General features: G+C 37.9%; 1 protein-coding gene and 1 pseudogene across 1 annotated transcript in view; one reads left to right on the top strand and one right to left on the bottom strand.

The window, feature by feature from the left end:
* Window positions 1-25,620, bottom strand: part of LOC129655629 (60S ribosomal protein L19-like) — a 72,838-nt pseudogene that overhangs the window by 17,108 nt on the left and 30,110 nt on the right.
* The window catches only part of RLF (RLF zinc finger), an 80,628-nt gene that overhangs the window by 40,277 nt on the left and 14,731 nt on the right, over window positions 1-25,620 (top strand). Inside the window, exon 5 of the mRNA XM_055586283.1 lies at window positions 1,883-2,085. Coding sequence (XP_055442258.1) covers window positions 1,883-2,085 — 203 coding nt within the window. The remainder of the gene's footprint in view (window positions 1-1,882; window positions 2,086-25,620) is intronic.

The following is a 25,620-nucleotide window of genomic DNA, read 5'->3' as shown; positions in this document are numbered from 1 at the left end:
TAGGAAAAGAAATAGGTCTTCTGTACTCAGAGGGATAAACAAACTGTACTGGCTGCTGCTGCTAAGTCGTTTCAGTAGTGTCCGACTCTGTGTGGACCCCAAAGACGGCAGCCCACAGGCTCCCCCGTCCCTGGGATTCTCCAGGCAAGAGTACTGGAGTGGGTTGCCATTTCCTTCTCTAATGCATGAAAGTGAAAAGTGAAAGTGAAGTCCCTCAGTCATGTCCAACTCTTAGTGACCCCATGGACTGCAGCCTACCAGGCTCCTCCATCCATGGGACTTTCCAGGCAAGAGTACTGGAGTGGGGTGCTGTTGCCTTCTCTGAACTGTACTGGAAGGATAAACAAAAATGATTATTGTTTCTTGAGGAAAGAGACTAAGAGACTGGAGTCAAAGTAGAAGGGAGACAACTTCTAACTGTACATCTTTTTGTGTGCTTTTTGACTTTTGTGTCATTTGCATGTATAATGTTACCTATTTTTTTTAAAAGAGAAAATTTTAGAATCTCTATAGTTGATTCTCATATGTAGTTAAGATTGGGCCAGTGGTTCCCCCAACCCTGGTGGTTTATCATTAATTTTAACGATTTCTGTTCCACGTGTGGCCTGTAGACCTAGTAGCATGGGTATCATCTGTGAGGCTTATTAGAAAAACATAATCTCAGATCCCACTCCAGACCTACTGAATTAGAATCTGCATTTTAATAGGATTTCCCTGGTGATTCAGAAGGCACTTTCAAGTTTGAGAAACACTGTGTTAGGTGAACCATCTAAAACACCTAGAGTGCTCGCTTGCCACTCAGCTTCACATGTACGTTCCCACCTCTGTTCTTTCAATGATACTGGGTAACAGTGCCACACACTTGTTGAATATTTACTATTTATAAATCAAGGGCTTGCTCAGAACACTGTACAAATCAATGTGAGTACTGCTCCGAGCAGCATTTTCCAAAGTGTGTACTGAACCAGGAACATGGACTTTATGTCATGTTAATGATGTGTAAAAGGGTTCTCTGGTCAAATCAGTTTGGGTAACACTGGGTTTAAATAAGAGTGAACAGTTTTCTTCATTGCAGGACTGTTCAGAGATTTGACCAAGGAATCCTTTTTTTTTCTAGGACTATCTCTCAGGTCTTTTGCTCGGTGGAACACACTTTGAGAAATGCCTGGTTTAGAGGAAAGACCACCACTGGCTTTGGAATCCTTGGCAAGTTACCTAATTTCTCTGAGTATTGATTTTCCTAACCTTAAACCGGGGATAACAATACTTGCCTTGGTGGTGGTGTGAAGAATAAATGAGAGGTGTGTAAAAACACTCAAAGCTTGGTACCTCATGAGTGTTTAAGTGGTAGTTGTTAATATTACACAGGATACTTCATTTTTCCGTGTTCTTATGTTTATAGTTCATTTCACTGTTCCTTACTATCCTTATCAGGATGTGAGGGAGGAGAAAGTGAAAGAATGAATTTTGGTGAAATGTTAGTAGTAGCTTTGTTAAAAGGTTTGGTGTTTGTGGGACTTCCCTGGTGGTCCAGTGTTTGGGGCTCTATGCTTCCAGTGCAGGCGGACACGGGTTCAATCCTTGGTCAGGGAACTAGGATCCTACATGCCGTTTGGTATGGCTAAAAAATAGAGTTAAAAAAAATTTTTTTTAATGGTTTGATGTTCAGAATAAAACTGCTAATACGGGAATACTTAGCAACGTTATTTTGCTCTTTGCTCTGTTAAATGAGTACAGAGATCAGAATAAACTTCCAGTAATGTCAGCTGACCTTTTATCTGCTAAAAACAAACAACAACAAAAGATATCAAACTTTCATCTTCACAACCTTGATATGTTATGTGGTATGTTATCAAACTGTTTTATTTTTCCTTTTTTCTAGTCAATAAATTGATTGCACAAGAAGGACCTTTCTTTCTGCAAATGCGAATAAAACATTTGTTGAAATCTAACTGCATCCCCCAGGCTACTGCTTTATCAAAACTGTGTGCAGAATCTAAAGAAATTTCAAATGTGTCATCTTTTCAGCAAGCCTATATCACATGCTTATGTTCCATTCTTCCTAATGAAGATGCTATTAAGGAGGTAGGTAAAGCAAGTAACTGCTGTTGTCATTCATACAATGAATTTATTAGATTTTGATAATTGTTGCATGACAGGATGAAAACCAAGACTTTTTTTTGGTCAGGCTACTGATAAGTACCATTTTAACTGTATATTTAACTGTTCAGCACATTGAATATAAAATTGTGTCTTTTAGGTGTATTTGAAAAGTAGATAATTAAAAATATGCAGATAAATGCTTATGAATTTGGCTGATGGTTTGTTTTGAAATGTTTAAATGTGAAAGTCACTTTTTCTTCTTAAACTAACAATTTCTCTGGGAAATGTAGACATTATTAATAGTGGTGTCAAGAGGTAGACTAAAGATAATGGCAGTTAGCTTAAGTTACTTTATACATTTAACTCTGTAAGCAGAGAAGTATAGGACTTTAGAACCTATGGGTACACTTTGAACAATAATTAAGCAGACAAACGGGGTGTTTTTGGTGTGGTTTTTTTTTTTTGGCCTAAATCATCGTTTTCCTTAGAAAAGTTGTAATTAGTCTTTTGATAAATTATAGAGAGAAAAATAATAGATATTTCATCATCTGCCTATAATTCTCTTACCTGCCATTCAGGTCTTAATATAGATTCTCATTTTACCTCTACACCAAACTTTCTTGTTAAATGCAGGAATCACGAGGATCTGGTTCTATGCTGTAGTGATTCTTAAACTTTTATGACAATTTCAGCTGTAAATATCTTATTCTCCAAGTGAAACTGTCTTTCTGTTTTAATAATTTTATTTATTTGTTTATTTTTGGCTGTGCTGGGTCTTCATTGCTATGTGGGCTTTGCTCTAGTTGCTGAGAGCGGGAGTTACTCTGGTTGTGGTCCTCGGGTTTCTCATTGTAGTGGCCTCTCTCGTTGCAGAGCCGGGGCTGAAGGACGTGCAGGTTCCAGTAGTTGTGGCTCCCAGCCCCTAGAACACAGGCTCAAGAGTGTGGCTTAGTTGTTCTTGGCATGTGAGGTCCTCCCAGATCAGGGATGGAACCCATGTCTCTTGCATTGGCAGGCGAATTCTTTACCATTAAGCTATAAGGGAAGCCCCTATCTTTAGACTTTAATATACAGACTCCACCAGGACCAACCAATCTATTGGTCCTGTCCGCTTTTCATTCTCCTTCACTCTTCTCATGTACTCACTTCCCTCCTTACCCTGCTTTTCCATAGTCAATCACTATTATCACTCCTTTGCATATACCCTCAACTCCTCTGCTGGTCTCTTCCTTAATTATACTTATTTGACTAACCTGTATCCTCACTATCCCTACATCTCCACCTCCTTTATATCTTTACCTGCATTAGTGGTTTGGGTGGGGGAAAACCTACCAACTGATTTACTTTAATTGAGTCACACTATGTTTCTGTAGTCTATTCACTCTCCCACTCTCTGAGGTTACTATTTCATACTCTTAACTTTTTCTTTTAACCTATACTACAGTGCTTTCTGTCCCATCCCTTTCCCCACGGATGAGCTTTCTTCCTCTTTCTCTGAGGAAATTGGAAATGTTGGAAGAGAATTTCCATGGCATCTGTTGACCTACCTGCATTTATGTATTTACACCTTTTCTTCTGTTCTGAGGATAAACTATATCTGCTTTCCCCCCACAAAGGCCGACAGCCTCCTAGACTTCTGTATCAGATCCCATCCGCTCTTGTCCCCTCGAGGCTAATGCTGCAGCAGTTCTCCTTTTCTCTACTGCATTATCAATTCCCCCTCTGCTTGTAACCATCGTAGCAGCACTTATGCTGTTATTTCTTCCATTTTTTAAAAAGAAATGCTTCTTTCAGCTATCACCTTGTTTCTCTCCTCCCCTTTCAATATAATTTCTCGAATGAATTTTCTGAATTTGCTGTTTAATGTTTTTCTCCTTGAACATATTCTGCTATGGTTGGTGCCTTGTGCCGGCCTACCACATCACTAAAGCCAGCTACAAAAGCACTTCTAAGAGGGAGTTTTATAGCGATACAAGCCTACCTCAGGACACAAGAAAAACATCAAATAAACAACCTAACTTTACACCTAAAGGAACTTACAAACAAAACCCAAAGTGTAGAAGGTAAGAAATCATAAGGAATCAGAGCAGGAAAAAATGAAAGAGAAATTAAAAAGAAATAGAAAAGATCATTGAAACTTTCAACAAGCTGGTTCTTTGAAAAGATAAACAATTTGATGTCTTTTAGCTAGACTCAATCAAGAAAAAATGAGGGCCCAAATCATTTCGGAAATGAAGAGAGCTCACAGCTGGCACCAGGGAAATACAAAAGATCATAAGAAATTACTACAGACAGCTATATGCCAATAAATGGATAACCTGGAAGAAATGGACAAATTTCTAGAAATTTACCTCTCCCAACACTGAACCAGGAAGAAATAGAAAATAGGAACAGACCAATTACCAGTAATGAAATTGTCAGTAGTTTTTAAAATTCCTAAAAAACAAAACTCCAGGTCAAGATGGCTTCACAGGTGAATGTTCCCAACATGAGAGAAGACTTAATAACTGTCCTCAAACTATTGTAAAATCTTGTAGAGGAAGGGATACTTCAGGACTTCCCTGGTGGTCCAGTGGTTAAGAATCCACCTGGCAATGCAGAGGACACTGGTTTGATCCTTGGTCTGGGAAGATTTCACATACCTTGAGGCTGCTAAGCCTGCATACATCAACTGCTGAAGCCCAGGCGCCTTTAGCCTGTGCTCTGCAACAAGAGAAGCCATCACAATGAGGAGCCCATGCACTGCAACTAGTAAAAGCCCATGTGTAGCAACAAAACCCAGGCACAGCCAAAAATAATAAATAAATACAATTAAGAAGAAAAAATACTTCAAACTCATTACACAAGGCCAGCATCACCCTGATACTAAAACCAGACAAAAAAAGACACCATGAAAAAAGAAAATTATGGGTTAATATTACTGATGAACATAGATGTAAAACTTCCCAATGAAATATTAGCAAAGTGAATTCAACAATAAAGGATCATGTACTATGATCAAGTGGGATTTATCCCAGGGATGTGATTATGGTTTGATATCTGGTCTTCCCTGGTAGCTCAGCTGGTAAAGAATCCACCTGCAATGCAGGAGACCCTAGGGTTGATTCCTGGGTCAGAAAGTTCTCCTGGAGAAAGGATAGGCTACCCACTCCAGTATTCTTGGGCTTCCCTGGTGGCTCAGATGGTAGAGAATCCACCTGCAGTGCGGGAGACCTGGTTCGATCCCTGGGTTGAGAAGATCTCCTGGAGGAGGGCATGGCAACCCAGTCCAGTATTTTTGCCTGGAGAATTCCATGGACAGAGGAGCCTGGCGGGCTACAGTCCATGGGGTCGCAGAGAGTCAGGCGTAACTGAGCGACTCAGCACACACACATCTGCAAATTGGTCAGTGTAACTCAGCACATTAAATTGAAGAATAAAAATTATGTTAATCTCAATAGATGCAAAAAAGGCATTGACAAAATTAAAAATCTGTTTGTGATTAAAAAAAATAAAAGACTCAAAAAGTGTGAATAGAGGGTACATGCCTCAACATAACAAAGGCCATATCTGACAAGCCCACAGCTAACATCATACTCAATGGTGAAAAACTGAAAACATTTCTTCTAAGATCAGGAACAGAATGAGGATGTTCACTTTTACCACTTTGATTCAACATAGTATTGGAAGTTCTAGCCAGAGTGGAAGTGAAAGTCACTCAGTTGTGTCCGACTCTTTGCGGCCCCATGGACTGTAGAGTCCATGGAATTCTCCAGGCCAGAATACTGGAGTAGGTAGCCTTTCCCTTCTCCAGGGGATCTTCCCAACCCAGGGATCGAACCCAGGTCTCCCACATCGCAGAGTAGTCAGACAAAAAAAAAAGAAGAATCCAAATTGAAAAGGAAGAAGTAAAATTGTCACCGTCTGGAGATGACATGATGTTTTACATAGAAAGTTCCAAAGACATCACCAGAAAACTACTAGAGCTCATCAATGAGTTCAGTAAAGTTCATCAGGAGTTTAGGATACAAAATAAGTATACAGAAATCTCTTGCACTTTCTATATAGTAACAGTGAACTGTCAGAGAAATTGAGAAAACAATCTCATTTATAGTCACATGAAAAAGAGTAAAGTACCTTGGAATGAGTTTAAGTATGGAGGAAAACACCTGTAATTCAGAAAACTTTAAGACCCCCCCTGGAGTAGGCAATGGCAACCCACTCCAATATTCTTTCCTGGAGAATCCCAGGGACAGAGGAGCCTGGTGGGCTACAGTTCATGGGGTTGCAAAGAGTTGGACACGACTGAGCAACTAAGCACACAGGTGAATGGATAATTAAACTGTGGTACATCCAGACAATAGAATATTATTCAGTGTTAAAAATAATGTGAGCTGTTGAGCCATAAAAACACATGGAGGAAATTTAAATGCATATTACCAATTGAAGAAGCCAGTCTGAAAAGGAAGGGAGGGAAGATTAGGTGGAGCAAGTGGGAATTTTAGGGCATTAGATTGGGGACAGGAGGAAAAGGGGACAACAGAGGATGAGATGGCTGGATGGCATCACCTACTTGATGGACGTGAGTTTGAGTGAACTCTGGGAGTTGGTGATGGACAGGGAGGCCTGGCGTGCTGCGATTAATGGGGTCGCAAAGAGTCGGACACGACTGAGCGACTGAACTGAACTGAACTGAAACTGCTCTATGTGATAATATAATGTATCATAATTATACTATATGTATAATACCATAATACTATAACATAATGTATAAAACATGTCACTGTGTCTTTGTCCAAACCCATAGAATGTGCGACACCAAGAGGGAACCATATGTAAACTATGGACTCTGGGTGATTGTGGTTTGTCAAGTAGTCTCATCAGTGTAACAAATGTCATGCTCCAGTGGGGGAATGCTGATAATGGGGGAGGCAGTGATAGGGGCTAAGTGGGAAATCTCTGTACCTTTCTCTCAATTTTGCTGTGAATCTAAAATGGACCTAAAGAAATAAAGTGTTTTGTTCTAAAAAAAAGGAAAACTGTAAGACACTCATGAAAGAAATGGAAAGTGACACAGATGGAGAGGTGCGCTGTGTTCCTGGATTGGAAGAATTACTACTGTTAAAAAGACCATACTCATGGCAGTCTACAGATTTCAGTGCAAACCCTATCAAGTGCCAGTGGCACTTTTCATAGAACTAGAACAAAGAATTCTAAAATTTGTATGGAAACATGAAAAATCTCAAGTAGCCAAAAGTCTTGAGAAAGAACAACAAAGCTGGAGGTATCATGTTCCCTGACTTCAGACTGTACTACAAAGCCACTGAAATGTTGGGAAGGGTAAGGAGATGGAAGATTGCTTGCCTCTAATAACAGCTGCAGTATTATGTGTTGGGAAGCTTAATCAGAGTAAGATGGAGTAATGGTTAGTCTCAGCACCTGATATATGCCAAAAGAATTCAGAAGAACAAAATTGCTAGACCTTGGATTTGATTCTTCTTCTGTAATAACAATTTTTCCTTTAATCTCTCAGACTTTGTTTATTTGAAACCTGTTTTGTTTTTAGCATTGCACTAGGCAATGGCAAATACAAAAGTGTGTGTATCGCCTTGTTTGGTTGCCAGAAACAGTAGTAGATACTTAGCTATATGATAGTTCCCTGAGATTATGTAGAAATGAAGAGCATATCTTTGTAGAGTGGTGTAGAGCCTTTTATGCTGCTGCTAAGTCGCTTCAGTTGTGTCCAACTCTGTGCGACCCCATAGACGGCAGCCCACCAGGCTCCCCCGTCCCTGGGATTCTCCAGGCAAGAACACTGGAGTGGGTTGCCATTTCCTTCTCCAGTGCATGAAAGTGAAAAGTGAAAGTGAAGTCGCTCAGTCGTGTCCGACTCTTAGTGACCCCATGGACTGCAGCCTACCAGGCTCCTCCATCCATGGGATTTTCCAGGCAAGAGTACTGGAGTGGGTTGCCATTGCCTTCTCCAAGAGCCTTTTATAAAGCTTTATAAAAATTGATCCTTGAGTTGGACCTTGAAATAATGGTGGGGTTTATGTAGGTAAAAAGAATGGTTTAGGGATAACTGTGATATAAAGGTACAGAAATGAATGTCACTTTGTAGGGGACCACTAGAGAACACCTTGTCTGGGGAAAAGTGTGGATATTGAGGTCTTGCGAGAAGTAATAAGACCTGTTGGATAGGGAAAAGTAAGGCCTTGGAAACGGCAGTGCATTTGAACTTTTGATGCAGTAGAAATTAGAGCGGTTTTGAACATAGGAAGTAAAATGACTGAAACAGTGTTTTAGGAAGCATAGACTGAAATAGATGTAGGAGAAGAGATTGGAGTTAGCAAGAGGAAAAAGAATGGGACTTGCTGACAGGACCAAAATAGAGAATAATGTACAGAGATCCCTTCAAGAGACTCATGAGACCTTGAGAGACTGGAAGAAAGGCAGTGTTCTGCTGCTGACAAAAATGGCAAAGAAGGGAGAATATGGGACACTTTGTGCCGAATCTCTCCTGGTTTATTAATAACAAGGCAAGAAAATAGGATTTCTTCCTGAGGTTATACAAGTCTCAACAAATTTGTTGAGAATATGAGGAACTGGGTTATTGGAAGTATGATTTGGTTTTTCTACAACAGGGACTGGCAAACTATGGCCTGTGGACCAGATCCACCCTGCTGTTTGTTTTTGTAAATAAAGTTTTACTGGAACACAGTCACGCCCATTGGTTTATTATCTATGACTGGCTTTGCTCCATAGTAGCAGAGCTGAATAGCTGTTACCAAGACCATTTGACCAGCAGCTTTGAAAATATTTTCTCTCTGACCCTTTACAAAAAATGTTTGCTGACTTTTGTTATGCAAGATTCAGATTTCCTAGTGTATTACAACCATTAATTATCACTTAGTTTAACCTTCCATGTTTTATCAATGGTGAGACTGAGGCCAAGGGGTAGTGTTTCCAAGGCCCTACCTTCATTAAGCTAATTATTAAGTCCAAGCCCAGGCCAGAACTCAGATCTCCTGACTCTCTGGCCAGCTCTTTTTAGAGTTCTGTACAACTTATTGCTAGTTGATAAACATTGATGAGTCATGTTCTCATGGGAAACATTTTGGTGGTATTTCATTCCATTCATGTTTATACATTTATGTATAGGTGCAACTTAAAATATTTTTATAATGATTGGGGTTAATTTGTTAAGTATGTTGATGTGAAAACATTTGGCACACTTTGTAAAATTATTTTTAAAGGAACACTGGTACCATCATAATTAGTCTTTTATCCAGTGATGCTATTTTTTGCAAGTGAGAGCACAATTAAAGAAATATTAAAAATTTGCTGTGGAAAAAGACCAGTGAGTCACCTGATGTTCATTAATTGGGGTTTAAAATCAGCATATGTTCTAAGGCAGCAAAGTTACATATACATTTGCCATCTTCTTCTGAGTTCAGGAGAAGAGTCAAATTAACTTCAGCAACAGCTGGGAATAAAAGTACTTATGTGTTGGCACCTGTGGGTATCACAATAATGGGTGTATGTAATGAGAAACCTCTGCTGGGGAAGATTTAGCCAGGCACAATTAATATTAATTGATGGAGTCAGCTTCAAAGCCAGAATTTGTATATTCTTATTACTGAGAAAAAGAATCTTTGCAAAGATCAAGTTTTCCACATATATAGTATAAAGGATAAAGCTGTTTTAAACATGAAGCACTTCTGTTACTATGAAGAGCAAGAAATCTGTCTGCAGAGTTGTTGGCATAGATAAGGTAGGGGTTCAGTTTTGATCCTTGAGTGAACTACATCTTCAGTGTCTGATGTGGTTACAAGGCTTGTTTCTTCTCTTGATGGGAAAAGGAAAAGACAAAGACAAACAGAACCTGATTTATTCACTGGTCTAACACTGTTGGGAATTAACATAGTCACTAGGTATATAAATGATAAACAGAGCAAATACATTTAAACAGGACCCACTGGGAATTCAGTTTGGGAATAGAAGAAACAGTAAACAAGAGCATAGAAATTCCAGGTGTAGTTTAAATAAGATTAAGATGGATCCTGAATGAGGAATAATAAAGTGTGTAATTAAAATCTGGATAATTTACTTCATGTAACCTTATGGTCATATGGTGAATAAGATGTACACAGAAAATACACTAAAGGTAGATTGTATGAAGAAGTGGAAGGTTTGCCAGTTTAAATATTTATCCCCTAAAGCAGAGTTCTTTTATTTATTATTTTTTTAATATTTTATTTACTTGGCTGCATTGGGTCTTGGTTGTGACATGCAGGGTCTTTCGCTGCTGCACAGACTCTGTGGTTGTGGCTTGTGGACTTAGTTGTTCTGCAGTGTGTGGAATCTTAGCTTCCCAGTCAGAGATCGAACCCATGCCCCTTACATTTCAGGGTGGATTCTTAACCATTGATCGCCAGAGAAGTCCCCCAGAGTTCTTTTAACTAACTTTGAAGAAACTTCTTCCTAGAACTCAGTATATATTTGGATCTCACTTTTACTGTTACTTTCATGGGTTGTGCTCAGTCGCTTCAGTAGTGTCTGACTCTTTGTGACTCTATGGACTGTAGCCTGCCAGGCTCCTCTGTCCATGGGATTTTCTCCAGGCAAAACTATTGGAGTGGGTTGCCATTTCTTTCTCCAAGGGATCTTCCCGACCCAGGAATCGAACCCACATCTCCTGCATTGCAGGCAGATTCTTGACCAACTGAGCCACTTGGGAAGCCACTTTCATGGGTTACATGTGGGTATTTTGGTTGATACATGATTACACTGTAGGGATCATTATGGAGAGTTAGTCAGACACAGTCATTTTCAAGAATTCAGTAGGACAGTTCAGGTGTCTCTCAGATACTCATAGGATTAAGCCATAGGATTTAATCAGAAGCATCAGTGACCTTTTATTTCTTCAAGAAACATACAAATGACCAACTCGATAGCATAGTGTTGGTCTGTGGCATTGCTGCAGTTTAAAAGAAACCTGGTTTTTAGGAGCACAGCCTTTTTTTCAGGTGATATCTATGAACCTGATGAATAATTCTCCCAAAGTAGACTCAGGGTTATTAGACATGAAGACTTGCTAAGAGTAACTCCTCCCTTTTTCCTACTCAGGGATGCAAGTGAGAGAGATCTCATTATATGGATAACCTTAAATCCACTTTGTCTCTGTTTTGAAAGAAACATTTACCAGCTTGTTTTTTAAGATCTCCTATTAGGAACAATGGAGAAGGAAATGGCAACCCACTCCAATACTCTTGCCTGAAAAATCCCATGGACTGAGGAGCCTGGTAGGCTACAGTCCATGGGGTCTTGAAAAGTCGGACACAACTGAGTCACTTCACTTCACTTCACTTCACTTCATTAGGAACAAATTACTTGCCTTATACTCCAGAACTGATCAGGAGAATACTAGATTGAAAACCATTATTCTTGAGAAAGGTAAATGTTAAAATATTACAGTAATGTCACTGGCCAGAATACTAGTTTACCTTGGTAGCCTAAGCATGATGATAACTAAGAAGACAAATAAGTCATCTAAATGCACATTCTTTTATGCCAGTGACTACCTCTTGTACCATTTGTGTTTAATTCACTGATTATCATGAAAACCTTCTAATAACATCTGTTCTTGCCCCAGAATTTATTTTCTACAACAACCGAAGTGATCTTTTTTTTTTCTTTTTTAAATTAAAACATTTTATTTTGAGATAATAGTACATTCTCATTGTTACTATAAGAAATAATGCAGGCATGCCTTCCAGTCATTTAATATATATTCACTGGGGACTGTGCTAGGCACTGGAAATACAGAGATGAACAAGACACAAGGGAGAACCAGCAGCAGTGTTCACACAGTGTGAGATTTGGGGAAAGGTTGGTGCTGGAAATTGAGTTCCAAGTTATCAGCATTTGAAACCAGGGTGTGGAGGGCATTCACATTTTAGACCTCCAGAAATTAAAGGCTTACCATAATCCTAGAAAGTTTTATTCAAGAAAAACACATGAATGTCAGAACAGTGAGCTTGGTGGCGTTTGAACCTTGAACTGGTAAGCTTCCTAGCAGCCACCTGAGGAAGCAGCATGGTTGTGGAACTCGGCAAAAGCCCGACTCCACAGAATTGTCACTCTTTGACCTGTTTAGCAACATTCCGAAAACCTCTGCTCTCAGCATTTGTTTTTATTTGATTCAGAGCCCACTCTGCCAAAAGATCTGTTCCAGGGCACTTATCAGAAATAATCATTGGGAATTGTTTAACATGACATTTGTCTGAAGAGGAATTACCAGTTCAGGTAACAAAAGGCTGACAAATTTAAAAAGAAAAACTGAGATAAAGGATATCCATAGAGGACTTTGAAAACCTCTGATGTATTCCTAGTACTCTGGAAGGTAAAACAAATGTATAGTGCTGTGTGTCTGCCAAGGAATGACTTGAGAAGGCTATAATCCCTCACTCTTGTTTACTGAGAGGCTGCATACAAGTAGGAGATGAAGAGCAAGGAATAGCCATTAACTTCCTACTGTAATATTGAAAGGATGCCCTGACACACACACACACAGAGCTGTTTGGCAAAAACAGAAAGACTACTGGTGGTCCAGTAGTAAAGAATCCACCTGTCAATGTAGGGGGACACTGGTTCAATCCTTGGTCTGGGAAAATTCTGCATACCTTGGGGCAACTAAGCCTATGCACCACAACAACTGAAGCCTCCATGCTCTAGAGACCATGTTCCGCAACAAGAGAAGCCACTACAGCAAGAAGCCCATGCTCTGCAACTAGAGAAAATAGCTTGCCACAATTGGAGAAAGCCTGCATGTAGCAGAGACCCAGTGCAACAAAAAATAATTTTTCTAAGAAAAGTAGACTTATTTTTTCACAGCATTTAGGCAACATATTTAGCTTGTTGAATTAAGCTAATGAAGCAGAGACCACATATGACAGAATATAGGCTTTACAGAATTATTCCAAGAAAATCAGTAAACAGATACTAACAATAGTAAACTCCAAAGAGGTGGAAGATTCTGATTTCTGGAGTTGCCACAATATATTTTTTAAAATATTCACTTATTAAAAAAAAAAAAAAAGGTAGCCCATACACAGGGAAACAGTATGAAAAGGCAAAAAGATATGAAACTGAAAGATGAACTCTCAGGTCGGTGGTGGTGGTGGTTTAGTCGCTAAGTCATGTCTGACTCTTGTGATCCCATGGACTGTAGCCTGCCAGGCTCCTTTGTCCGTGGGTTTCTCCAGGCAAGAATACTGGAGTGAGTTGCCATTTCCTTCTCCAGAGGATCTTCCTGATCCAGGAATCGAACTCGGGTCTCCTGCATTGCAGGCAGATTCTTTACCAACTGAGCTATGAGGGAAGTCCTATGAGGGTACCCAGTATGCTACTGGAGAAGAGTGGAGAAATCAGTCCAGAAAGAATGAAGAGACAGAGCCAAAGCAAAAACAACTCCCAGTTGTTGATGTGACTGGTGATGGAAGTAAAGTCTGATGCTGTAAAGAACAGTATTGCATAGGAGCCTGGAATGTTAGCTCCATGAATCAAGGTAAATTGGAAGTGGTCAAATAGGAGATGGCAAGAGTGAACATAGACATTTTAGGAATCAGTGAACTAAAATGGACTGGAATGGGTGAATTTAACTCAGATAACCATTATATCGACTACAGTGGGCAGGAATCCTTTAGAAGAAATGGAGTAGCCCTCATAGTCAACAAGAGAGTCTGAAGTGCAGTTCTTGGGTGCAATCTTAAAAACGACAGAATGATCTCTGTTCATTTCCAAGGCAAACCATTCAGTATCACAGTAATCCAAGGCTATGCCCCAACCAAATAATACTGAAGAAGCTCAAGTTGAACAGTTCTATGAAGACCTACAAGACCTTGTAGAACTAACATCCAAAAAAGATGTCCTTTTTCCAACCCAGGGATCGAACCCAGGTCTCCCACATTGCAGGCGGATTCTTTACTGTCTGAGCTGCTGGGGAAGCCCATGAGGAACAAAAGAGCCCCAAAATACATGAACTGGCAGAGTCAAAGGATGAAATAGACAATTCAAATACAAAGGTTGGAGACTTTAATACCCCACTTTGAGTAGTGGATAAACCAACTAAACATGGATATGGAAGGCTTGAGCACTACTGTAAACCAACTAGACCAAGTAGACATCTGTGGAATACTGTATCCAAGAATAGCAGACTATACATTTTTCTCAGTTGCACATGGAACATTCTCTAGGATAGAAATATGTTAGGCCATAAAACAAAACTTTGGTAAATTTAAAAGGATTGAAGTCATACAGTGTATTCTTTGGCCACAATAGAATGAAATTAGAAATCAGTAACAGAAGGAAATTTGGGAAATTCACAAATAATGTGAAAATTAAACACCTCAAAATAAGCAGTTGATCGAAGGGAGAAAAATGGTAAATTAGAAAACACATTGGGTTGAATGATAAAAACACAACACACTGAAATTTATGGGATGCAGCTTGAACAGCACTTAGGGGAAATTTATGATTGTAAAATATCAGTCTTAAGAAAGATCCTGGGAGTTCCCTGGTGGCCTAGTGGTTGAGATTCTGGGCTCTCACTCCTGTGGCCCTGGTTCACTCCCTGGTTGGGGAACTGAGATCCTGCAAGCCACATAGTGTGGCCAAAAAAAAGAGAGACCTCAAATTAATAACTTAACCGTCTACCCTAAAAGACAGGAAAGAAGAGCAGACTAAACCCAAAGCAAGCAGAAGGAAGGAGGATGATAATGATTAGAATGTAAATAAATGAAATAAAATCAATAGAAAAAGCAGTAAAAGTTGCTTTTGTTTTTAAAGATCAACAGAATTGATAAAGTTTTAGTTAGACTGAACATGAAAAAAGAATACTCAAATTATGAAAATCAGGAACAAATGAAAGGACATGACAACTGACATTGCAGGGATAAAGATTATGAGAGTATTCCTTGAATGACTATATACCAAAACGTTGGATTTGCTAAGATGAAATGGACGGATCTCAGAATGAAACAAGCTACTAAAACTAACCAAAAAAAAAGAAGAAAAACTGAATATACATACCTATGACTAGTAAAGAGATTGAGTAGGTAATTGTAAAACTTCCCATAAAGAAAAACCCACACCTTCACTGGTCAGTTGTGCAAAACACATTAGAAAAGTTTACACCAGTCCTTCACAAAGTCTTCTAGAAAAAAAAAGAGGAGGGGGTGCTTCCAAGCTCATGCACTGAGGCCATTATTATCCTGACAACTAAAACCAGATGAAGACATCAAAAGAAAGATACAGATCAATATCTGTAATGAGTATGGATGCAAAAATCCTCAACAAAACCCAGCAATATAAAATAAAGGAGTGCTGTCTGCCCTCTGTATCCTTAGGTTCTGCCTCCAACTATGGATTAAAAATATTCAGGGGAATATTTTCCAGAAAGTTCCAAAAAGCAAAACTTGAATCTGTGCACTCCAACAACTGTTTACATAACCTTTACATTGTATTGGGCTTCCGCAATGGCTCACGGGTAAAGAATTCACCTGCAATACAGGAGACGCTGGTTTGATCCCTGGGTGGGGAAGATCCTCTGGAGGAGGAAATGGCAACCCACTCCTGTATTCTTGCCTGGAGAATCCCCTGGACAGAGGAGCCTGGTGGGCTACATACAGTCCATAGGGTCACAGACAGACAGACATGATGGTATTATGAACAATCTAGGGGTGATTTAAAGGATACAGAAGGTTATATGTGAATACTGTGCCATAGAATAAAGGACAAAAGGTATGTTTGCCTGTGTCATCAGAGACAGAAAAAGCATTTAACAAGATCCTGTACACTTTTGTGTTAAAAACATTCAGCAATCTAGGAATAAGCTGAAAACTTCCTCACCCCAATAAAGAGCATTTGTGGAAACCCACAGCCGACTTTATACTCAATGATGAAAGATAGAGTGGTTTTCCATAAGATCAGGGACAAAACAAGAATGTCTGCTTTTGCTACTTCTATTCAATATTGTATGGGAAGTTTTAGCTAGAGCAGTTAGGCAGGGAAATAGCTAAAATAGCATCTCGATTGAAAAGTAAGGTGTATAAGTATTTCTGATTGCATGTATCATGATCTTATATATAAATTATTCTAATGAGATCAATATACAAAAATGATTTTTATTTATATACATCTAACAATGAACAACACAAAAATATAATTAGGAAAACAATTTCATATACAATAGCATCAAAAAGAATAAAAAATATGGGAATAAATCTTTTAAAAGAAGTACAAGACTCATTTATATACTAAAGACTTCAAAAATTTGTTGAAAGAAGTAAATGGAGCAGCATCCCATGTTCATGGACCAGAAAACAAGACTTTGAAGATGGCAGTACTCCCCAAATTGATCCTCAGATTCAGTGCTACCTGTATCAAAATTCTATTTTTCTCTCTTGCAGAAATTGACAAGATGATCCTAAAATTCATGTGGAAATTCAAGGGGCCCTGGGTAGCCCAAACAGTCTTGTAAAAGAACAAACTTGGAGGGCTCATTCTTCTTTATTTCAAAGGTCACTAAAAATGTCAGTAATCAAGACAGTGTTTTCCTGGCAAAAGTGTAGGGGAAAAAAAAAAAAATCAGTAGACTGAAATTGAAAGTCCAGAAGTAAGCCTTCACACTTAACGGCCAGTTGATTTCTACATGGCTGCCAAGATAATTCAGTGGTGGAAAGAATAGTCTTCAATAGTTGGTTCTTTAACAAATGGATATCTACTTGAAGCAGAATGAAATTTGACCCTTAATACCATGTGCAGAATTTAACTCGGAATAAATCACAGACTTGAATGTACTAGCTGAAACTGTATCATCTTCAAAGAAAATACAAGAATTAATCTTTAAGACCCTCGATTGTGCTGTTGTTTCTTATATCCGACACCAATAACACAGGTGACAAAAGGAAAAACAAGTAGGACTGTATCCAACTTTGTATGTCAAAGTCAACAACATGAAAAGTTGATCTGCAGAATGGGAGAAAATATTTGCTAACTATATATATATATATATATATATATATATATTCAAGAATAGATACAGGATTAAATATATGTAGAATTGAACTGAATTCTTGAATCCTGAATATATATTGAACTCTTGAAGATCAGTACTAAAAAGACAAATAATTTAATTATTAAAATGATCAAATTGTTTTTAATCATTAGATTGTTGTTTTTTGTTTTTGTTTTTTTTTGAGCAGTTTTAGATTTACAGAAAAATTGAGCGGAAAGTACAGAGTTCCCATTTGTACTCCCTCACCCCTAGAGTCACCCGTTGACATCTTGTCATTGATGTCTTAAATTTGTTAACAATAGGTGAGCCAATACGTTATTATTTACTAAACTCCATAGTTTATCTTAGGTCCCGCTCTTGGTGGTGTACATTCTGTGGGTTTTGACAAACCTATAATGACTTGTATCCACCATTGCAGAGTCACACAGCATAGTGTCACTGCCCCAAAGTACTCTGCCTGTTCATCCCTCACTTTCCTCTCATGCCCCTGACAATCGCTTATCTTTTTACTGCCTCCATAGTTTTACCTTTTCTGGAATATCATGTAGTTGGAATCATACATTATGTAGCCTTTTCAGATTGACTTCCTTCACTTAACAATATGCATTTAAGGTTCTTACGTGTTTTTGTCTCTGTCTCTTTTCCCCAAATTATTATCAAACTTATATTGCCCTTATTTCATTTTTTAAAATTATTTTTTATTGAAGGATAATTGCTTAACAGAATTTTGCTGTTTTCTGTCAAACCTCAACATGAATCAGCCATAGGTATACGTATATCCCCTCCCTTTTGAAACCCCCTCCCATCTCCCTCCCCATCCCACCCCTCTAGATTGATACAGAGCCCCTGTTTGAGTTTCCTGAGATATATAGCAAATTCCCCTTGGCTATCTGTTTTACATATGGTAATGTAAGTTTCCATGTTACTCTTTCCATACATCTCACCCTACTCCTCCCCGTCCCCCTGTCCTGTAAATAAGTTCTTCAGTACCATTTTTCCAGATGCTGTATGTATATATGTGTTAGAATACGGTATTTATCTTTCTCTTTCTGATTCACTTCACTCTGTATAATAGGTTCTAGGTTCATCCACCTCATTAGAACTGACTCAGATGTGTTCCTTTTTATGGCTGAGTAATATTCCATTGTGTATATATACAACTTCTTTATCCATTCATCTGTCAATGGACATCTAGGTTGCTTCCATGTTCTAGCTATTGTAAATAGTGCTGCAATAAACAATGGGATACGTATGTGTCTTCCAATTTTGATTTCCTCAGGGTATATGCCTAGGAGTGGGATTTCTGGGTCATATTGGTGGTTTTATTCCTAGTTCCTTATTTCATTTTTTAAACCAACCAAAGTCCATATTAGGTTTCAGTCTTTGTGCTGTGTATTCTGTTATCTGAAATTCTCAGGAGTCTAAATCTGATATTTATTGTGTGTGGTGACATTTCTGGAGTGGCTTGTTTATTTGTGCTTTTTATAGTTTGGGATTGTGAGCATCAGTTTTGGTGGGATGGATGAGGGTAGGGAATGCTTTATGTCTGAAAATTTTCATAGGCCTTGGTTAGCATGTATCTCTGTAAATCATTTTTGCATTTGCTTCTACCAAGTGATTCAAGGATATTACCAGCCAGAATCTTCTTATTTTGTTTTTCTCAGTTTGGATTTTTTAGACAAACAGAATAGTATTGTATGAAACTTCTAGTTTGAATCAGGACAGATTAAAATTCCCCAAAACTTTTTGGTCCTACAAGAACCAGGGTGAGATGGACAAACATATTTTCCTGTTATATCCCTGTTTCTCCCCTTTTTTTAGTCTGTACTTTCTCTTGAGTTTTGAGCTCTTCAGAGGTTCCAACCATATGTTGAAGGGCTCAATGCCAACTTCTTGTCCTCAGGTTCAAGCTTTATCATCTAAACACAACTTGTAAAACCCAAGCCTCTTAGTGAAATTATCAACAACCCAGAAAGTCAAGGCACTTGTCCATTCACACTTCTTTCTTGAGTTTTCAACTGTGTATTTAAGAAACACATTAGTTGTGTTTTATCCAGGATTTCTAAGTGCTTTGCCACAGGAGAATTTTCAGACATTATTCTTGTCAAGTCCAACTCTTTGTTTTTATTCCTTATTCAGCACCAGGGCTGTCAGGGAAGCATAGAACCATTATATATAAAATTCATATGGTAAAGTCTTATGTTTTTTGTCTTTGACACCTGAGTTTCCAACATTAGCCTTTATCCACAGAGTTTTGATTCTGGTATATTTAAATGTCATTAATAATGTTTCTGCACGGTTTATATTTTTATATCATTAAGTTTATCAGACTTTATGAGGTAAATCTTGATAAGGAAAAATCTGAGGAGACTGTTTAGGGTTTGGAAGAAGCTTAAGGTGAAAACATGGTGTACAATGAATGAGCCTGAGTAGTCTTTCAGATACTTCTAAGTTCTTAGCTAGTTTTGCTCACTGTCCATTCATTTCAATTCAGTAAATGTCTAGACATAAAACAGTCACCATATTCCTTGCCTTCAAAGAGCAAACAGTTGGGGATATAGTTTCCTTTCTATTTAGTAATAGTGTATTGTGAGTTCTACCCTTAAAGCATCTCAATAGAGCATAAGTGGCCAAGAGTGTGGACTCTAGAGCCAGACCATCTGGGCTAGATCTAGGGATGTGTACTACCTATAAAACTTTGGTCAAGTTACTTAATCTCTCTGTGCTTCAAGTTTTGTAATCTATAAATAGGGATAACTGTAGTTTATCTACATTGTAGGACTGTTGTGTAGATGTAATAATTTAGTTTATATAAATTGTAGAACAGTACATGACATACGTAATGCTGTATAAGGTTCAGAAATATTATCATCATTATTATTACTTTTACAATGCTTTTTTTTCCTTCACATCTTCTGTCTCTGCCTCGACAATCTGTTTACATTCTCCTTTCTGTCTTGTGGACTGATTAAAAAAACTCTTAAGTCACAACAGAACATTAGGATAAAAGAACAAATATACAATCAGCATAATCCAGCCTTTCTCTAGAATAGGTACATATTTGCAGTAGCCATGTATTGAACCCATGCTATGTAGTTAGTGTATATAAACAATACTCGATTAAAATTCACTATATTTTTAACATTAGTTATTATTGAGTTGTAAGGTCTAAGGCTAATTTTTATGTTTTCAGATTTTCTAATATAAATATTTTTATAATCAGAAATATAATAAATGTAAGTTAATCAGACTAAGACTATGCTGAATTCCAGTCATCCCTTTCAGGTATATATCCAGAAGAAACAGTAACAGCAAAACCTGTGATTCCCCATAAAACACAAAGGATAAATTCCATATCCTAGAGTCTCCACTAGCATTAGCCTGTAGGTACTTTTATGGAAATCAGCAAGAAATACTGTGCTCCACTGTCCCCCCATCTCACGTGATTGCCTTTCAGAGGTCTCACTTCTAAGAGGAAGTGCCACATGTTGGAACTTAGGGCTTGGCAAGCTGACTAAATTTTAGCCCCTATTAACCTCCTTAGCTAGCTACCTTCGTGTAATGTGAAACTGCACAACTCTATGGCGTGGCCTCATTCATGACACCTTCTGGCGACGCAGTTGAGCTCTGTCCTAAGTCTCTGTGTGCTGTGCGCTCAGTTGTGTCTGACTCTCTGCAACCCTGTGGACTGTAGCCTGCCAGGGGATTGTCTGGGGATTCTCCAGGCAAGAATACTGGAGTGGGTAGTACTGGGTTCGATTCCCAATCCAGGAATCAAACCAGGGTCTCCTCTTTGCAGATGGATTCTTTACCAGCTGAGCTACCAGGGAAGCCCATCCTAAGTCTCTAATCTTACTTATTAATTCAACCTTTGTTTCACTGAGTGCCAGCTAAGTGTAAATATCACTCTTTACAGTTTTATCAGATAATCCTCCTCCCCTCATATGCCATGACTACTCTCACATTTGTTTGCTCATTCTGGCAGCTTTTGAGGGGTCATTTACACCTTTGTCCATCTAGACACTGGTATCCCCTGAAGAGCTATTTTTCTTAAACCCTTCTTTGCTTACTCCAGTCCACATTATGCTTCTTGTTTTCAGTCTTTCCCACTTATCTTGCCATTTTGTGGTCACTTACTTATCTTGTAGTTATCTTTCATTCCAACAAATATTTATTGATATTCCTTCATGTGCCTGGAACTGTTGTACACTGAAGATACAGTAGTGAATGAAATAAACTTTTGCCCTCCTGAAACATATATTCTAGTGGATAAGATAAATAGTAAACAAAGATTTAATTATTATTTGATGCATGTTACACTTGTCTTAATAGCTATAAAATGTAAACCCAGAAATAAGATTCATATTTAAGAATAAGAAAGTTATTTCCTGTCCAGGTACAAAGTATTTCTAGATACTGATTGAAATGCTCAAAATCTTGTCAGTGACCTTTCGTTTTAATTTACTTTAGCTGATAAGTATTTTGTCCATGTATTTTGTTTTTAGTGTGCTTTTAATTGCAGTCGCTGGGGACAGGTAATATAACTATATTACTAATGAGGTGTTAAAAAGTATGTCATCTTAATTTTTTTGTCATATTTCCACATTTCCTCTACATTCAAGAAAATGCAGGTATTTGGGGCAAAATACTAAGATTCTTTTTACCCCCACCCCAAGAAAAAAAGTTAACTGGTGTTTATTTGTTAAACAATGATCCTGAAGCAGGCATTTAGGGGGGTGGTGGGTAAAAGTACAAAATGAGGGTATGGTATTGGCTTTTTGGGGATTTAGAGCCTGTAAGGAGGGACAGATAACAGACACAATCAGATTTGTTTTATTACTTAGTAAAATGAAAGTGGAAAGGAAGACTAGAAGAATGTTCCAGTGTTAATAGCCTAGATAGGTATGTGTGAGGCAAATGAGTTCTTAATCAGAAGGTTAAAATAATTCTACTATTAAATAGGCCCACCATAAAATAGTGCTACTTTCTCAATAAAAAACCTTAATGGAAGTAAAATTATCAAGTTAATGAATAATAAAAAAAAATGTGTTAAAATTATGTACTCAGGTTCCCAGGTGGTGCTAGTGGTAAAGAACTTAACCTGCCAATGCAGGAAACATAAGAGATGCAGGCTCGATCCCTGGTTGGGAAGGTCCACTAGAGGAGGAAATGGCAACCCACTCCAGTATTCTTGCCTGGAGAATCCCATGGACAGAGAAGCTTGGTAGGCTACAGTCCATAGGGTCACAAAGACTCGGACACGACTGAAGCGGCTTAACAGGCTTGCATGTGCTTGGGTGTTATGGACCTTGTGTTAGAAACGTCATTATCAGGCATATTCTAAAATGTAAGGTAAATGGCAGTATTGAATACAAACTAAATGTTAAAGAATGTTAGTATTTAAAATTTACTAGAAATGTATAGCTTTTGGGGAAAAGTTGAAGTCAGTTTGAGAAATTGCTAGAGGTTAGTGCCGTGCAGGGGTGTGGCTGCCACAGTACCCTGTGGCAGACTCAGAAGGCAACGGGGACGCTGGAAGAACAGAAGTGCTTCTCTTCCTGGGAATCGCTCGATCTGATGTTCCAGCAGTACCGCTCTGTTCCTCTGTTATGTTGAGATATTTCTGTTCCTTCAGTACCGTGCTCACTTTTAGGCCCTTGCATGTCTTTTTCTTCCTGTCTGGAACAATTTTCTTATTTCTCTCTCCTCTTTCTCATGGCTTATTCCTACTCATTCTTTTAACTCACATATCAGTTGTGACTTCATCCAAGAAGTTATTTTCAAATCCTTTCCCCCAAATTTCAGTTAGATTTTTCTGACAAAAGGTATTTGAAAAATACTTTGTATACCTCCAGTGTAGTCTTTAACATACATTATAATCTTGCTTATTTATTATCCCTGACTATGAGTTACATGAGGGCAAAAATGACTTGTATCCCCAATGTCTAGCACAGTACATAAGTATTTAGTAAATAGCACTACTTTGACTGAAGAATATGTACATTTTCCTTCTGACCAGATTTAGTGCACAGAGGATTTTGGATATCATTTATAAGACTGCTCTTCTCCATTCATCATCTGATTGGAGGGCCAAAGTAAAATCATGCGAAGAGGTAAAATAACAAAGGATAAAGGCCAATGTGAATCACTAGTTTAATGGTTGACTCAAAGTAGAATTAAAAACAGCCCAATTAAAAGTGTTGACAACATGCTATGAATTCAGGGCAGGGCAACAGATCACTGGATGCTAGAGTAATCTATGAATGGAGACTTGATAATGGAAAAAGAGTTTCAATTAGATGTTGGAGGAGGAGAAGGATTGGTTAGGCGAGAGGAGGAGGGACTGTTCTGGCCTATTAGACACTGTTACTGTTCTAAACACTTTGGTTCCAAAGGATGAAAGCCTGTACATTTCTGAAATGTACCTTTTCAGAATTTAAGGATTTCCCTTTAGGAGTAAAATGGCATGAGATTAGTTTTTCACTTTGTTTACCGCAGTTGACTTGAGACAAGAAACAGTCTGTCTTAGGCTCATTTTTTGTGTAAAGTAAGAATACCACCTGCCTTGCCAATCTTACAGATCTTACCATGTTGATAAAGTGAGATATTACAGTAAAATTATTTGAAATGAATAAAAATATTCTAGAAATGCAGCTTGTATTTATTTCCATTCTAATGTATATGCCTGGCAATAGAGAGCTTCTTGAGCTATTTCTCAGCTTGGAGATGTTATACTGCAGCAAAAATTGAACCTTAGAGTTCTTGGTTTTCAGCATGAGCTTTAACATGGTGTGGAGTGCAGGTGGTGGTGGTGGTGGTGGCGGCGGCGGCTCTGGAGCAACTCTTGTTACTTGCTGTGGAATCCTTATTTTGATCCTTCAGCCAGCGCAATTTTAAGTGGCTCTGTTCTGGGCATTTCGTTTCTGGATGACCCTTGTGATTGATTCAGCTATGGTAGAGGACATGGAATTCCATTTTCATAATGTATGGTTTTATTTTTTTCCTTGAAACCTGAATTTAATTATGTTTAGGCTTTAACAAACTTAACTTTCCCTCCCAACACTCATTAGATATAAATTTGCATCAAGTGATTTTTGCATCTGAGAATGATCTTTTCAATTACTTTCTAGTATCCCAAGGTTCACTTTTTTCTTTTTAAAATTTATGTGTTTTATGAAAACAATTTTTTATTATTTAATTTTAATGAAAAGCTTTAACTCTGACTTTAATAGGCACATGAACCACATCTTTAAAACTTGAGATATAATTGACATATACTCTTAGCAAATTTCAGATAAGCAGTATGGTATTATTAACTGTAGTCACTATGCTGTGCTGAAACATACAATTCTTGCAATAACTATAGGGAGGTTTTGTTATTCCCATTTGATAGATGAGGAAAGAGGCAGTAGGTTACTGAGAGGTTATATAACTTATCTAGGATCACACAGCTAGTAGCTGTGAGCTGGGAAGAGAATGTATACAGTCTTGCTCTACAATAATTGCTTTTAACCACTGTACTACATTGCTTATTATGTCATTGGATTGTCCTTGAAAAGATTAAAAAACACAGAAATAAGATTCACTTTGTAAACATAAACTGTTTACCCTGGTTAGACCGGATTTCATTTATTCCATTTAGCACATATTTACTAGGTGTATTTATGTTTCCGACACTGATAAGTGCTGAGTTTTGAACAAGATGTACATAATCCTGAACTCATGAAATAAGAGAAACACCAGAGATGAGCTAAACTATATGCTTCATTTGCCTTGAAAATACACCTCATTTGTCCTGAAAGTATCATTGTTTTGTGCGGTTGGTGCCTAGTATAATTGACATTTATAGTGCTGACACAGTCATGAAATAGATTATGTTCTTCATATCCTGTTTATTAAGATAGGAAAAGGATAAAATAGACTGAGAAAGGTTCTTTAGAAGTCTTAATCTCCTGTTTTACCACTATACAAAAAGATCCCCAGAAAACTCTACTTATTTGCTCCGAGATTGGTTTTTTGTTTTAAGATTCCTATAAATAGGATAAATATAAAAGATGTGTTTCTGAAAGTGTTTTAGTTGTGTGAAAAACTCATTTATACAAAATATTTTTTCCTAAATTATATGAGAAAACTATATGTTACCGTAGCATTTATATTTAAAACAGTTTCTCAGCAGGCTTCCTTTAGCCCTACTGGGAGGAAGGGTAAGCATGGTATTTTTCTTTCTGTAACTTGAGTGACTTGAATAAAATTGAACAAGAAAGAAACAAAAAAACAAGGGAAAAAAAAAGATGATGGTACTTCAGGTGAAAATAACCTGAAGTTATGCATAATTTGATTCTTTTATATAGTAACAGTGTTCATGAGTAATTTTTTTTTTTTTAACTCTACAAAAATGTTTTTATCTGTGTTGGGACTGCAGTGGAACTTCCTCATAGTGTCTGTTTTCTTCTGTTTAA

This window comes from Bubalus kerabau, chromosome 6, assembly GCF_029407905.1.
Source record: "Bubalus kerabau isolate K-KA32 ecotype Philippines breed swamp buffalo chromosome 6, PCC_UOA_SB_1v2, whole genome shotgun sequence".
Classification (NCBI taxonomy): domain Eukaryota; kingdom Metazoa; phylum Chordata; class Mammalia; order Artiodactyla; family Bovidae; genus Bubalus; species Bubalus kerabau.
This window is presented reverse-complemented; position numbering and strand designations above follow the sequence as displayed.